The sequence below is a fragment of the Pristis pectinata genome, chromosome 20 (assembly GCF_009764475.1).
Source record: "Pristis pectinata isolate sPriPec2 chromosome 20, sPriPec2.1.pri, whole genome shotgun sequence".
NCBI classification, from domain to species: domain Eukaryota; kingdom Metazoa; phylum Chordata; class Chondrichthyes; order Rhinopristiformes; family Pristidae; genus Pristis; species Pristis pectinata.
Window position 1 is genome coordinate 7,738,364 of NC_067424.1, and position 13,565 is coordinate 7,751,928.

A 13,565-nucleotide genomic window follows, 5' to 3' on the forward strand; every position below is an offset into this window, starting at 1 on the left:
CCTGCCACATTATTACTGCTAAATTGGTTTCCCCAATAAGAATACAAATTAAACTTCTCCAAGTTTATGGCACTGCTATGATTAGAAATCATAGTCATAGAATTATATTGCACAGATACAAGCTATTTGGCTCAACTTGTCTATGCAGGCAGACACACCCATCGATGCTAATCCCATTTTCCTGCATTTAGCCCATATTGCTTTAATCCTTTCTGACCCACGTACCTGTCCAGGTGCTTTTTAAATGCTGTACCCACCTATACCACTTCCTCTGGCAGCTTGTTCCATATACTCACCATTCCCCTAGTGAAACACTTACTCTCAGATCTCCTTTCAATATTTCCCTTCTCACCTTGAACTTAAGTCCTCTAATTTTAAACGCCCCTACCCTTGGAAAAAGACTTCAACTACCTACCATACCCATCTTCCTCATAATTCTATGGTGGGACCACATTACTCTGCGGAGCCTCGGGATATCGGTGCTGCCCAGACCCTTCCCAGAGAAAACATGGATCAGACATTTCAGTGGAGACAATGAAGTCAATCGCTGAGAAACGTACCGTCAGATACTTGCAGATGTACGTTAAATAATGGATCGAAGACGATTACTGTAATTCCACAGCTGTACCATCCTGTATCTCCAGAGTGAAGATCCTCCACAGTAACAGTGAATATTCCCCGTGCCGGGTTATCTGTGATTGAAACTCTTCCCCTCCGTCTGTGTTGCCCGTTTGTTTCCACTAAAACTGAACATCCGATAGTCCACCCACGGCACCAATACTTTGTGTGTGAGCGGTACTTTGCTGCATAGTGACAATCGATTGTGATCGCTCTCCCCACAACTCCTCTCACATATTTCTCTGCCCACAACGCACCTGAAACTGACGGGAAAATTCTTTAGAAAATTAACAGGAAAAATCTGCTTAACATTCAGAGTGCTCCCGAGTGTGCTGGCCAGCATTCACCCTTCAACCATCTCTGGGCCGGATGGTCCGACCCGTGTCCTGACATTCCCCGCCGGCACTGCCTGCAGCGCCCTTGTTTGTCAGACGATGGGCGGGTGGACAGAGCGCCTCTGGCATCTCCCAGCCACTAACGTTTGGCCTGTTCCCTCGTTAGACCTTGGTGCTGAATCTCCAACCTTCCTGTGGGCGGGCAGCCTACTTTTCCCGAGATCCCGACTCCCCCAAGAGCACTCAGTGCACCTGGGCCCCTGAATGGCGAGAGACTGCGGGCTGAGGGAGACTGCGGGAAGGAGACGTGTCCGTGACTCAAGTCGCGGACTTGGTAGGGTGTTGGTCGGGGCGAAAGTAGTTTGTGTGCCGAAAATGTTGAACACCATAAATGAAGCAAGGTGGAGACACAAGAGATTCTGCAGATACTGGAATCTGGAGCAACACACACAATATGCTGGAGGAACTCAGCAGGTCAGGCAGCATCTATGGAGGGAAATAAACAGTCGAAGTTTCGGGCCGAGACCCTTTACCAGGACTGACTTGCTCGCACTTTCAGGTTTTATAACTTGGCAACAAAAGAGCACAACTGAAACATTTCAAGGGAGTTTCCCGTTCAATGGAAAAAAAACATTCAGACTGGTTTGTCTTCACAGACCAGGATCATAGAATTTACAACGCTGGACGCCGTTCAGCCCACCCACTCAGTACCATTCGAAGAAGCACTGCCTGATCTGGTACACTTCTTGCACTGGGTCCTTTGCCCTGCAGGTCACGGCTCTTCAAATTCACATTCCAGACTCTGTTTACTTTGCTGAAGGATTCTGCTCCACTCACCTTTCAGAAAGTGTGTCCCAGACCCCTAACACCCTCTGCATCAAAAGGATTTTCCTCATCTCCCCTCCAATCCTCACACCAATTACTTTTAACCTATCCCGTCTGGTTTTAACACCTCATCTAAGGGATTAAAATTCTTCCCATTCATACTGTCGATGTCCATAATTTTTCACAACTCCAATTAAATCTACTCTCAGCCTCCTGAGTTCCAGAGAAAGTAATCCCAGCCAATCCGATCATTCCTCATTGCTGAAGCTTTCAGTCCCAGCCACAGCCTCACCAACCTCTTCTGCAGACCCTCCCATGCAGTCTCGTCTTTCCTTCAATGTGCTGACCAGAACTGACCACAGTGCTCAAGCCATGGTCATAACCACCCTGCTCCTGTATCCTGGGTCTCTGCAAATAGAGGAAGCCATTCCGTCTGCCTTTCTAATCACCGTATCTACCTCTTCTGTTACACTCAATAGTCTGTGATCATACTTTCCAAGGTCCCTCACACTCCTCATTGTCCTCCCTTTAACTAATGTATTAATACACACTTCATCCAATGCACTCCCTCTCACTTCTCTGGATTAAATTGTCCCCGCCACTTTTCTACCCCACTGACCATCCAGTTCCCTCTGGGCTCGAAAGATTTTTTTCCCCTGCCATCACTTGGTCTCCTCTGCAGGCTGTTTTGCCATATCCCTACATCTGTCAAAATCATTGCTGAGTATTGACCCCTGTGGAACCCAACGAATAATCATATCCCCAAATGTCTCTACATTTGTGGCAGCTTATTTTCATTGGGAGTCATACAATTTTAAGGGTAATATTTGCCATATTCCCCCACTGTAAACTACCAATTGCCCATCTGAAATGGCCCAGTAAGACAACGAATCAAGACAGTAAATGCTGGCCTTGGCGCTGGCACCCTGAGGATCAGTAAAAAATAAAAGAATATTTTGCTCACTAATAACAACTGATATTGGATACTGATGACTGAGACAAATTGCACAGTTAAACGCAGAGAATGAGAAGCAAATAGTAACTTATTGCGAGATCAGCCCTCAGCCCACAAGGAACTGAGGCATAAAGCATCTCAATGACTGGGCTTTAAATAAGAGGAACAGTTGTAAATTTGAGACAACTGATTACTTCATGTATTATTCCTCTGCTGCTTTCAGTGAGTGCAAGAGAGCAGCTAAACGGTGTTTTACGAATGGAAAGGGTGCATTTGGACTTTGAAAATATTTCTTGTGCAAACTGTTTCAAATAAACCTCCCTTCCTTTTCAGTCACAATCGATAGTAGTTTCAGATACACGGGTGATGATTTGTGGTACAGACAGAAGGAGATTGCAAGACCACAGCCCAATATTGAGACAAAAGAAATGACCGATGCTGGAATCTGGGACAGCAAACAGAACACCAGAAGAACTCAAGGGGTCAGACAACTTCTGCGGAGGAAAGAAGGTGTAAATTGATGTTTGGGATTGAGACCCTGCACCAGGACTGAGGGGGAAGAGCAAAGATTGTCAGTATGTAGGAGTGCGAAGAGGTGGGAGAGAGGTTGGTAGATGATAGGTGGAACCTGACGGGCAGGGAATGATTGGCAGATGGAACCAGATGGGGAGCGGGAGTGGAAGAGAGGCTCCCAAGCGGAATATGAGATGTTGTTTGAGAGTTTACAGCTCAGTGGTATGAACTTTGGATTTTCCAATTTCTTGCAACCCACACCCTTGGTGCAGTCCTCTCACACACGCCCACCTGTCCGCCTTGTTTTCTTCGCTCTGTGTTCATCTCCTTCCATCCCCTGCCCCCATCACCTGGTTCCATCCACCTGACATTCCCTCCCCATCTGGTTTCACCTCTCACCTACCAGTTTCTACCCAGCTCACCCCCACCCTCCCCCGCTCCCTCCGCCCTGCTATATCCTGGCAATCCGAGTTCTTGCAGCGTTCTGCTTGTTGTTCCACACCTCAACATTGTTCGGTTATATTTGCGGAGTATTTGCTACCTTTACACATGTTTAACCATCTCTGCTGTGGAATCGGTGAACAAGACCCAAACTAATACCGATTGTCACGAACCAGCAACAAAAGAAACACACTGAGCATGATTTAGTGTTAAAAACTATTTTATTAATCACTACTTATGATAATATGTAAAATAAAAGTAAAAATGTTAGTATGTTAGAATTCAAAAATGTTAAACCTCGAACGTTAACCCCAAAACTAAACTCTTCGTGTGTGTGTGGGTGTGGCAAAGTCCAAAACTCCCAGTTCCGGAATGGTTCTTAAAGTTCAGTTCCGCAAGCCATAAGGTGAAACATGAGCAAGGGCTTCTTCAACAACCACCGTTGTCTGAAGATAAGACGTAGACGTAGAGAAACATAGAGAGAGTACATATGAAATCCAAATGTTCCACGATGGAACCCAAACGACACTTCAGTGTTTACTCGGTAGTGACTTCCTCACCCCGAAAAGCATCCGAATTGTGGTCGTCCACACACAAATACCTGTTTCCTTCTACAGGTCAGCAACAAAGTGAACTCCACCGGATTACTTCCAACTTCCATACATGGATTTCAGTGGCAAACACAGTTATTGTTTCTCATCCATCGATAGAGAAAACAAGCAGGCTGGTGTCTCTCTCCCTTCTCTCTCTCTCTCCTTCTAACTTCTTCAACAACGTCATTACGTCCTTTATCTTCTATTGATGTAAGCACGCCCCACACACACATACACACACACTCTCTATCTTAAAGGGACTTTCACTGAGTCCGTAACACGATCACCGAAATAACAATTTAAAAAAAACTGTAGATGCTGGAAATCTAAAATGAAAACACAAAATGCTGGAAATCCTCAGTAGGTCAGGCCGCATCTGTGGGAACATGAACAGTGAACGTTTCAGGTCGGAGACCTTTCGACCTAAAACGTTAGCAACAAACAATCTGCTGGAAGAACTCAGTGGGTCGAACAGCATCTATGAGAGGAAAGGAATTGTCGACGTTTCGGGTTGAAACCCTGCATCAGGACTCAATGCTACCTGACCCGCTGAGTTCCTCCAGCAGATTGTTTGTTGCTCCAGATTCCAGCATCTGCGGTCTCTTGTGTGTCCGACCCAAAACGTAAAGTTTGTTTCTCTTCCCACAGATGCAGCCTGACCTACTGAGGATCCCCAGCACTTTCTGATCACTGGAATGTCCAGCGCTGGCTGTCACTCACCGGGAAGAGAACAAATTAGAAGAATCACAATCCACATTGTTTTGTTCACGGAGACCAGGCCAACACTTGTCCGTCGCTCAGTTCTTAGCTTCAGAAATGAATAACTGTCCATGAATATTATGCGGAACGTTAATGAGGAAGAAGGCCGCAGGAAGAGTGATTCTGAAACCATTGAGTCAGCTGATGAAATCTGGCTCGTTAGAACTTGAAGCCCTCTGAGTGAAATTCAACAAATAAAACCAATCCAGTTTTCACTCATGGAAATGGTGAAAGATGGAGTGTGTGTGTCAGCAGGGCTGTGAATGACAAACTGACCAAGGAGTTCATGGTGAATGTAAGGTGAGCAAGAACAAAAAATTGGTATTGGTTTATTATTGTCACTTGTATCAAGGTACAGTGAAAAACTTGTCTTGCATACCGTTCATACAGATCAATTCATTACACAGTGCATCGAGGTAACAGTTACAGTAAAAGTAATGAGTAGATCTGCAGAGAGCAGCTTGCAACGAGTCGTCACACGCCGGCGCCAGGGACCAAGCTTGTGAGCGTTCTCTGTATCGTGGTCGGGGCTTGCTTCAGTGATGCTACAGAGGTGGTGCCTGGGGCTTGCACCAAGCTTGGGGTTTGTTCTGCCTCGCCCTTGCCCCAGCGGCATTCCTGGGTCTGCCCACTGAGGCAAGGGCAGGCAGTTGCTATATGGAGCCTCAAAGCCAACACAAGCGTCAGAGTTTTTCAGTGAATGGGAGCACAATCTGCTGCTGGAACTGAACTGGGAACCAAACTAAGTCCTGCCCATGACAACAAGCCGCACCCATGTCAACAAGCCCCGCCCATGACCAAACCTCCATCCACACCTACATTTTTCGACTACCATATCAAGCCCTGCCGATGACCTGTCCCCGGTACATCTCAGAGAGACGGGTGTGCGGCTGTGCGGATCTCTGCAGCCAACTTGCAGCGTAAACATTGGGCAGCCAGTGTCAGGAACGGTCAGAAAGGCACCTGATGGGCCGAACAGTCTGAGCCCTGCCATCCCCGCTGATGTTAATAAACAGGAGAAAGTGAGCACTGCCTCCTGCGGATCTCGGGGTACCGCCCATGGTTTAGTCACCTTCCATTGAATCAGTCGCGGTCAGGATCTGGGAAAGGCGGAAACCCCAGGGTTGGGTTAATCTGCAGATTGTGGGTAGGTCCCCGCGCCCTCCCAGGCCAAGTGGGACGTCCCACTGCGGGGAGGAAATGGGAGGCACCCGAGGAGAAATGGCGCTTAACAGGAAATCGGACTGTGTGCTCAGATACTCCTCTCACTGTCAACAAGCTCTGCATTAACCGTTTCATCCGCGGCTCTCATTTACATCGCCAGCGCTGCTGGGAGAATTCTCCTGTGATTCCCAACATTTTTATCTCTTCTGGCCCACCTCATAATTCATCAGAATCCCCTCACTTGGTTTGTTATTACGCAGACCTGCTCACACACTCTTCACTATTTTATATCATGTGTGTTGTGTTAAATATGCTGGGTGAACTTGTTTGTGTTAAATATACTGGGTGAACTTCAAACACTTCGAGGTCAGACGTCATCAGCTGGCTCGCTGTGGTTTTCCAACCAGGTTTCCCGCTGCATTCTCAGTAACATTTCTGTCTATCATTTCTTTCTCACCTCACCGTTCACCACACCCCAGCACTTGGATTGTTGTTCCCCAGTCCTGACAAGATAGTAACTCTCTTCTTTTCACGATTTTCCATAAATAAAATTGTTAACTCCATAATTAACACGTTAAATGTTAATTGTTAAATATACATTCATTGAATACACAGATATTTGTTGAGGGAAACTGAGTGAGTTTGAAACTGAGAGTCAGATGTGATCTGCCGCCTCAGTGTAGTCTCACGATCTCCCTGCTGCCTTCCTCATTTTTATTTCAAATAAATTTTATTTTCAGATGGTTATTTAGATTTGAGAAATAAGAGCTGGGCGATTGATGACAAGTCATGAGTACTGATTAAAAATTCTCCTTGTCAGTGAAAATAACCCTGGCAATCGAAATGCCAAATGGACACTTACATTTTTTTTATTCATTCTCGGGATGGGGTGAGATTTATTGTCCTGAACCAAATGTCTCATTGGGCCATTTCAGAGGCACAATTCAGAATCAGTCTCATTGGAGGATCTGGAGAAGAGTGCGCAAGGGCAGTAGATTTGTTTCCTCATTTAATCTAAATATTTTATAACAACGTGCTTTTTTGTTAATCATCAATACTGACAATAACTTTTTAATTCCAGATTTATTTCATGACCAGAAGTTAAACTCTCCTTCTGTCATTGGTAGGATTTGAACACGCGTCCAAATCAACAGTCCGGGCTTCAGATCACGTGGTCAGACCTCAACGACAAACCTTTGTTTCAGATGTATTTGATTTTTGAATTCATGGAAATGTTGATTCATTCTGCAACCTTCACTTTATGTTCAATCTGATTCGTATCCAGAAACATGAAATGCCCATTCCCACTCTGCACCAAGTCATAATTCCATTAGTACTCTGACATTAAATTTAAAAGTGCCCTCCACACCCCCCCCCCCCCCCCGCCCGTTCTAGCATGTTTATACAGGAAATACAGTTATATACACCCACACAAAGATGACCTTAGTCTATTGATCCTTCACTCCTTCCTGCCTCCGAGCTGGTCTCATCTCACTCCCAATTTCCCTCTCTAACCTTTCTTTATCCTTTCCCTTTTGTACTCTTCTTCCTGTTTTCATCCTCTGCGTTGCCTCCCTCCTGACATTTTAGAGTAAATCCTTTCCCAACCACAGGATCCCAACAAACTCATTGATCGAATAACTCTTCCAATAATGTCCTCCCACAGGCTACGTGTCACTTATCTTCCACAAATGCCTCAGTGTGGCTGTAATCTGGACCCATTCTTCTGACACATCTCCCAGACAATGAAGTGCCCCCTGCCCCATATTTCACTGTTCTTCCACCAGCCACCATGTGTTCCTGGCACTGATCCTTCCTCGAGGTCCTGCTCAGCTATCCATCTCCAACTTCCTGAATCCTCCCCTACAGCTCCTCAGTTCTCTTCCTCTCTTTGCCCTTGGCTGCATGGACCATGTTCCTCTTCCCTCTACAAATCCTGCTGCAGGGAAGGTTGCAGCCAACAGGGCCAACAATTTCATTTGTTTGTTAGCATGGTGATAGTGGAGCTGGAGAAGAACGTCATATTCATGTTGTTATTGCTGTGTGAAAGAATGGTTTGCATTTTATAGGCTGCTTCACCACCTCAGGACCTTCCTGCCAATAAATGGATGCTTCAAAGATAAGAAATGTGGAATCAAAAAATGGCACAGCAAGATCCCACACAGAGCCTGCAATAGTAGTTGGATAATATGTTTCCACTGGAGAGATAAATATTGATCGGGACACTGAAGTGGGGAAGTGGGAAGGGAATGGGACTAAATGGGAGCTCTCTGGGTCTCTCAGTCACAGTTAACCAATGACTCTGGTGGTGAAGTAAGGTGACATTTTCTTCCTTGACATCAGCAGTTAAATCGTCTACAGATTGGGAAGCAATCTCTTTGCCTGTGGCTGCACTGGGAAACATAAGGATGGTAAGGAAACACATTTTTTTCCTCTTTGAGCAGTGAAGTCTGAAATGTTAATTGTATTTTGTAGCCAAGATAAATTAGAGTGTATGATGTGTATGCATCGGAAACCTTGAGCCAGTTTCAGACCGAATTCTGTTGTAAGTGGCCATATGAATAAAACAGAGTTTCCAGTGTCGATGATTCTGATGACTTCACCCTGTCTTTTACAGAGAAGTGATGAATCACATCCTCACAGCTTGGCCCAAGAGGTAACATGAAAACTCCCTGCTGAACAAACTGAGGTGAAATTTTGCATCAAGACTAATTGTTTCTTGTTCATCCTGCTTTATACAACCTTTCCAATGGCACACTGGAAATTCCAGTTGTCATTAAATCATTAAATGAAATCAAGAACGTAGCAAAACCAAAACCACATTTTTATGCTTCAAATTTTTTCTCTCTTGCTAAAAAAATCTATCTGCCTTCCCAATTCCCACCTGCAAAATTGAGCTATTTTGCTTTTTTATTGTGTTCCTTTAAGTACATCAGCACATTTCTGCAAGAAATAAGCAGCTTGACTGAAACACTGGAAGTGAATGTCTGGAATAATGTGTAGCACTGATCCATGGGATGGAACAGTGTGTTGTTAGACCCCAGAATGATGTAAATAATAGAGATATTATCTTTCTTTCCAAATATCACCTGGAATGATGATCTTCCAGTAACACAAATATAACTATGGATACAAACCCTGGTCCACCTCGTCTGACCCCTACACTAAATTCAAAACAAGCTGCTGGAGGAACTCAATGGGTCAGGCAGCATCTGTGGAGGGAATAGACGGTCAACATTTCAGGTCGAAGCCCTTCATTTTGACTGACCTTTTTTTTGTGTTTTTTTTGTTTTTTTTTTGTTTTGACTCAAGACGTTTCATTTGTATTTAACGGTATGAAGGTTCAGGTCAAGATCCATCGCCTGGATGAAGGGTCTTTCTTTCTTTCTTTTTCAATCTTTTTATTAGTTTCCAAATTAATACAGATTAACACATAACATCGATGATCGTACATGTAATGCAAATAGATCAAGAGAACAATCATGGCATAGATAATCATAAAGGATAATAAAATATAAAATAAATCTTTAGATCTCATGATCTCTTAATAGATGAATATAATATAAAAGAAAGGAAAGAAAAAGAGTTATTGTATATATAAAAGAAAAGGAATCCCCAAATCAATAAAAAATTGTAAATAATATAACAAACCAAACTAAAAAGAAAATTTCAAAAAAAAAGAGACAAAAAAAAACTGGACTGAAATTTCTCAGTAGAAACAGAGCAATATTATGTCGTCAACTCCATTCCTCTGAATTGAAAAGTTATTGAAAAGGGATCTATATCATATGAAAGTATTGAATAAGTGGACTCCAAATATCTCCAAATTTAAGCGAAGGATCAACAGTGCCACTCCTAATTTTTTCCAAGTTTAAACATGATATAGTTTGAGAGAACCATTGAAAAGTAGTAGGGGGTATTGGATCCTTCCATTTAAGCAAAATGGATCGTTCGGCCATTAATGTGACAAAAGCAATCATACGGTAAGCGGAAGCAGATAAATGGCCGGACTCTATTCTTGGTAATCCAAAAATTGCAGTGATAGGGTGAGGTTGTAAATCAATATTCAATACAGTTGAGATAATGTTAAAAATGCCTTTCCAATATTTTTCCAAAGGAGGACAGGACCAAAACATATGTGTCAGAGAAGCCACATTCGATTTACATCTGTCATATATAGGATTTATATGGTGATAAAAACGGGCTAGCTTATCCTTTGACATATGGGTCCTGTGAACTACCTTAAACTGTATCAAAGAATGTCTGGCACACATTGAAGATTTATTAACTAAATGAAGAATTTTCTTCCATGTCTCTGTAGGTAAAGGTGTCTGGAGTTCACTTTCCCATCCATTCTTAATTTTATCCAGTGATTCTGGATGTATTTTCATAATTAAATCATAGATTATTTCTATCAAGCCCTTCTGATAAGGATTAAGACCTAAAATTTTTTCCATAATTTCAGTTTTATATGGTGTTGGAAAAGAGGGTATAGTAGCTTTTAAAATATTTCTGATCTGCAAATATCAAAAAAGTGTGATCTAGACAAATTGTATTTGTTAGACAATTGTTCAAAAGATGAAAAACAGTTATCAATGAATAAATTACAAAAACATATTATTCCCTTCCAGATAGAAAAAGCTGAGTCAACTCTGGATGGTTGAAAGAAAAAATTAGATTGAATGGGACTTGACAAGTTAAATTATTCAATCCAAAAAAATCTTTGAAATTGAAACCATATTCATATTGTATGTTAACAATTGGGTTAATCATATGTTTACTTAATTTGGTAAGTGGAAAAGGGAGTGAAGATCCTAAAATAGAAACTAATGAAAATCCGTGTACTGATTGATGCTCAAGGTATACTCATTTGGGGATTGAATTACATCTAAATCTTGTATCCAAAAAATTAAATATCTGATATTAGTTGCCCAATAGTATAATCTAAAGTTAGGCAGGCCATACCACCATCCTTTTTAGTTTTTTGTAAATATTTCTTACTTAACCTTGGGTTTTTATTCTGCCAAATATATGAAAGAATTTTAGAATCAATTTTCCATTAAATATGCAAACCCCAATTTACAGGCAATTACTTTTCAGATTAGTAACTGACTATGTTATGTATTTAGGTGTTAAAATTACTAAGAAACATAAGGACTTATTTAAAGTTAATTTACTGCCTTTAATTGACCATGTTAAACAATTATTTACTGAAGGGTCTCAACCAAAAACATCAACTGTCCATTTCCCTCCACAGACAACAATCAGATGTGGGCTAATAAATGGCGAGAAGCATATGTGCCACACAAGTGCTGACAGTGACCAACTGCAACACAAGAGTGTTGAATGACCCACAATTGACAATTAATCACATTGTTGTTGCTGAATCCTCCACGTTCAACATCCTAGAGGGCACCACTGACAACAGACTCAACAGGACCAACCACACAAACACTGTGCTCTCAAGAGCAGATTAGAGACTGGGTATTCTCCACTCATCTCCTGACACCCTAGATCTGTCCACTGTCTGCAAAACACATCAGGAGTTTGATAGAATGCTCTCATTTGCCTACAGTTCAATCCTTTGGAAGTTCAACACCATCCAGGAGGGAGCAGTATTCTTGATTGGGCCCATCACCCCAACATACATTCCGCCACTATTGTCACACAGTAGTCACAGTGCGTCCTTTGCTACAAAATGCACTGCAACTACTGGCCTAGGTTATTCCAACATCACCTCCGATACATTCCACGACTACCACCAAGAATGAAAAGATCTTCTGGAGCATTGAATCACCACCACTGGCATATTTCTTCCAAGTTGCACAATACTGACTAAGAAATATATTCTTATTCCTTCATTGTTGAAGTTAAATCCCAGAACACCCTCCCCAATACCGCTGTGGGAGAACCTTCAGCAGAAGGACTGCAGTGTTTCAAAAGCAGGCTCATTATCATCTTCTCAAGAGCAGGGAGCGATGAGCAATAAATGCTGACTTTTACAGTGACCTTTGTACTCCAAAGAGAGAAAATTTTAAAAATCCCATCATTACCTCTGCAAAACTTTCCACCCTCCACTGTACATTTGGGCTCCTTTCAAGATGTCCCCGAATTGCTGTCATTCTTATCTCCCTTTTCATCACTGTGATTAAGATGTGTTTTTGTGCTAAAGTTGTTCTACAGGTTCAAATTCTATCTTTAGATGTTCTTTATTTCATGAGCCAGCCACAAACACCTCAAAGGCCAACAAACAATGGCAAAAAAACAAGTTGGGTGCTGAGTAAAATGAGTGAATAGCACTTTGCAATGGTCAGTGAGGTGTGAAACTGTAAACAGAAACTGTTACTTTTCTCAGAATCTATGTGTGATCGGAACCCATGAATGTACAATGACCCTTGGAGCTACTAAATGAGGGGTGTTGTTTGTGAATGGCAGACATAAACCACATTATGGCAGCAGAGAACGTAGAGTTAGAAGTATTAGGAGATACTTTGTCCTTTTCAGGGAAGCTGACCCACTGAGCCGACTACACATTAATTCCTTCACACAATAATAAGGAGCTGAGTAGAGAAGACAAGGCTGTGTTTTCTGCACAGTAAACAGTGGCAGGCTGCCACTGCATGTTAAGATCCAATTCAGGTAAATGCCCAGTGAGGACACTTGGGGAATTCTTGACTTTTCCTTGACCAGTGCTGTATATTTTCTGCCTCATGAACAGCCTGAGGGAGCGGCAACCTCTCTTCAGAAAGACTTTTGATTGTGCAAACACTAGAGTGAGACTTGAACCCACGTCCTCCTGAGTGAGATGGATTTTGGGGGGGGGGGGTGGGTGGTGGTATTCCTTATTATGCACAGCATTGTGATTCTGTTGGGTGTCTCTAAGGCAGAGATTGATAGGTTCTTGATTGGTGAGGGGGTTAAGGGCTACGGGGAGGAGGTGGGAGAATGGGGTTGGGAGAAAAAAAATCAGCCATGGTAGAATGGCGGAGCAGATGATGGGCCGAATGCCCTAATTCTGATCCTTTCTCCTATGGTCATAAGGTCTTATAAACTTTCCATGATTTATGGACAAAATCAGGTCCCTGTGAACATGCAAAATCATTTTATCATTTGCAGAGATGATCTAGACACAGAAATTCAATGCCAATTGATTACATTTGCTGATGGTAGGGAACTGGAAAGAGAGTGTAATTGGAAAAAACAGCACAGAATAAGCTTGACAAAGCAAGTATGTGGATTGATCAAGGCATAATACGACAGTAAAGCAAGGATGGATCAATAAACAGGCTGATGCAAATAGTTTTTCTAAAAAGCACTGTTGGCATAAATTGCCTGTGCAGAGTCCTGCAGAGTGTCAGGAGA

At 42.7% G+C, this 13,565-nt stretch overlaps 1 protein-coding gene and 1 long non-coding RNA gene across 2 annotated transcripts in view; one reads left to right on the forward strand and one right to left on the reverse strand.

The window, feature by feature from the left end:
• LOC127581021 (uncharacterized) overlaps window positions 1–13,565 on the reverse strand; it is a 151,421-nt gene that overhangs the window by 68,183 nt on the left and 69,673 nt on the right. Inside the window, exon 12 of the mRNA XM_052035079.1 lies at window positions 561–881. Coding sequence (XP_051891039.1) covers window positions 561–881 — 321 coding nt within the window. The remainder of the gene's footprint in view (window positions 1–560; window positions 882–13,565) is intronic.
• On the forward strand, window positions 8,549–12,334 carry LOC127580800 (uncharacterized). The gene is made up of 3 exons (XR_007957878.1): window positions 8,549–8,614; window positions 8,821–8,892; window positions 11,461–12,334. It is a non-coding gene; the product is annotated as an uncharacterized LOC127580800 (long non-coding RNA).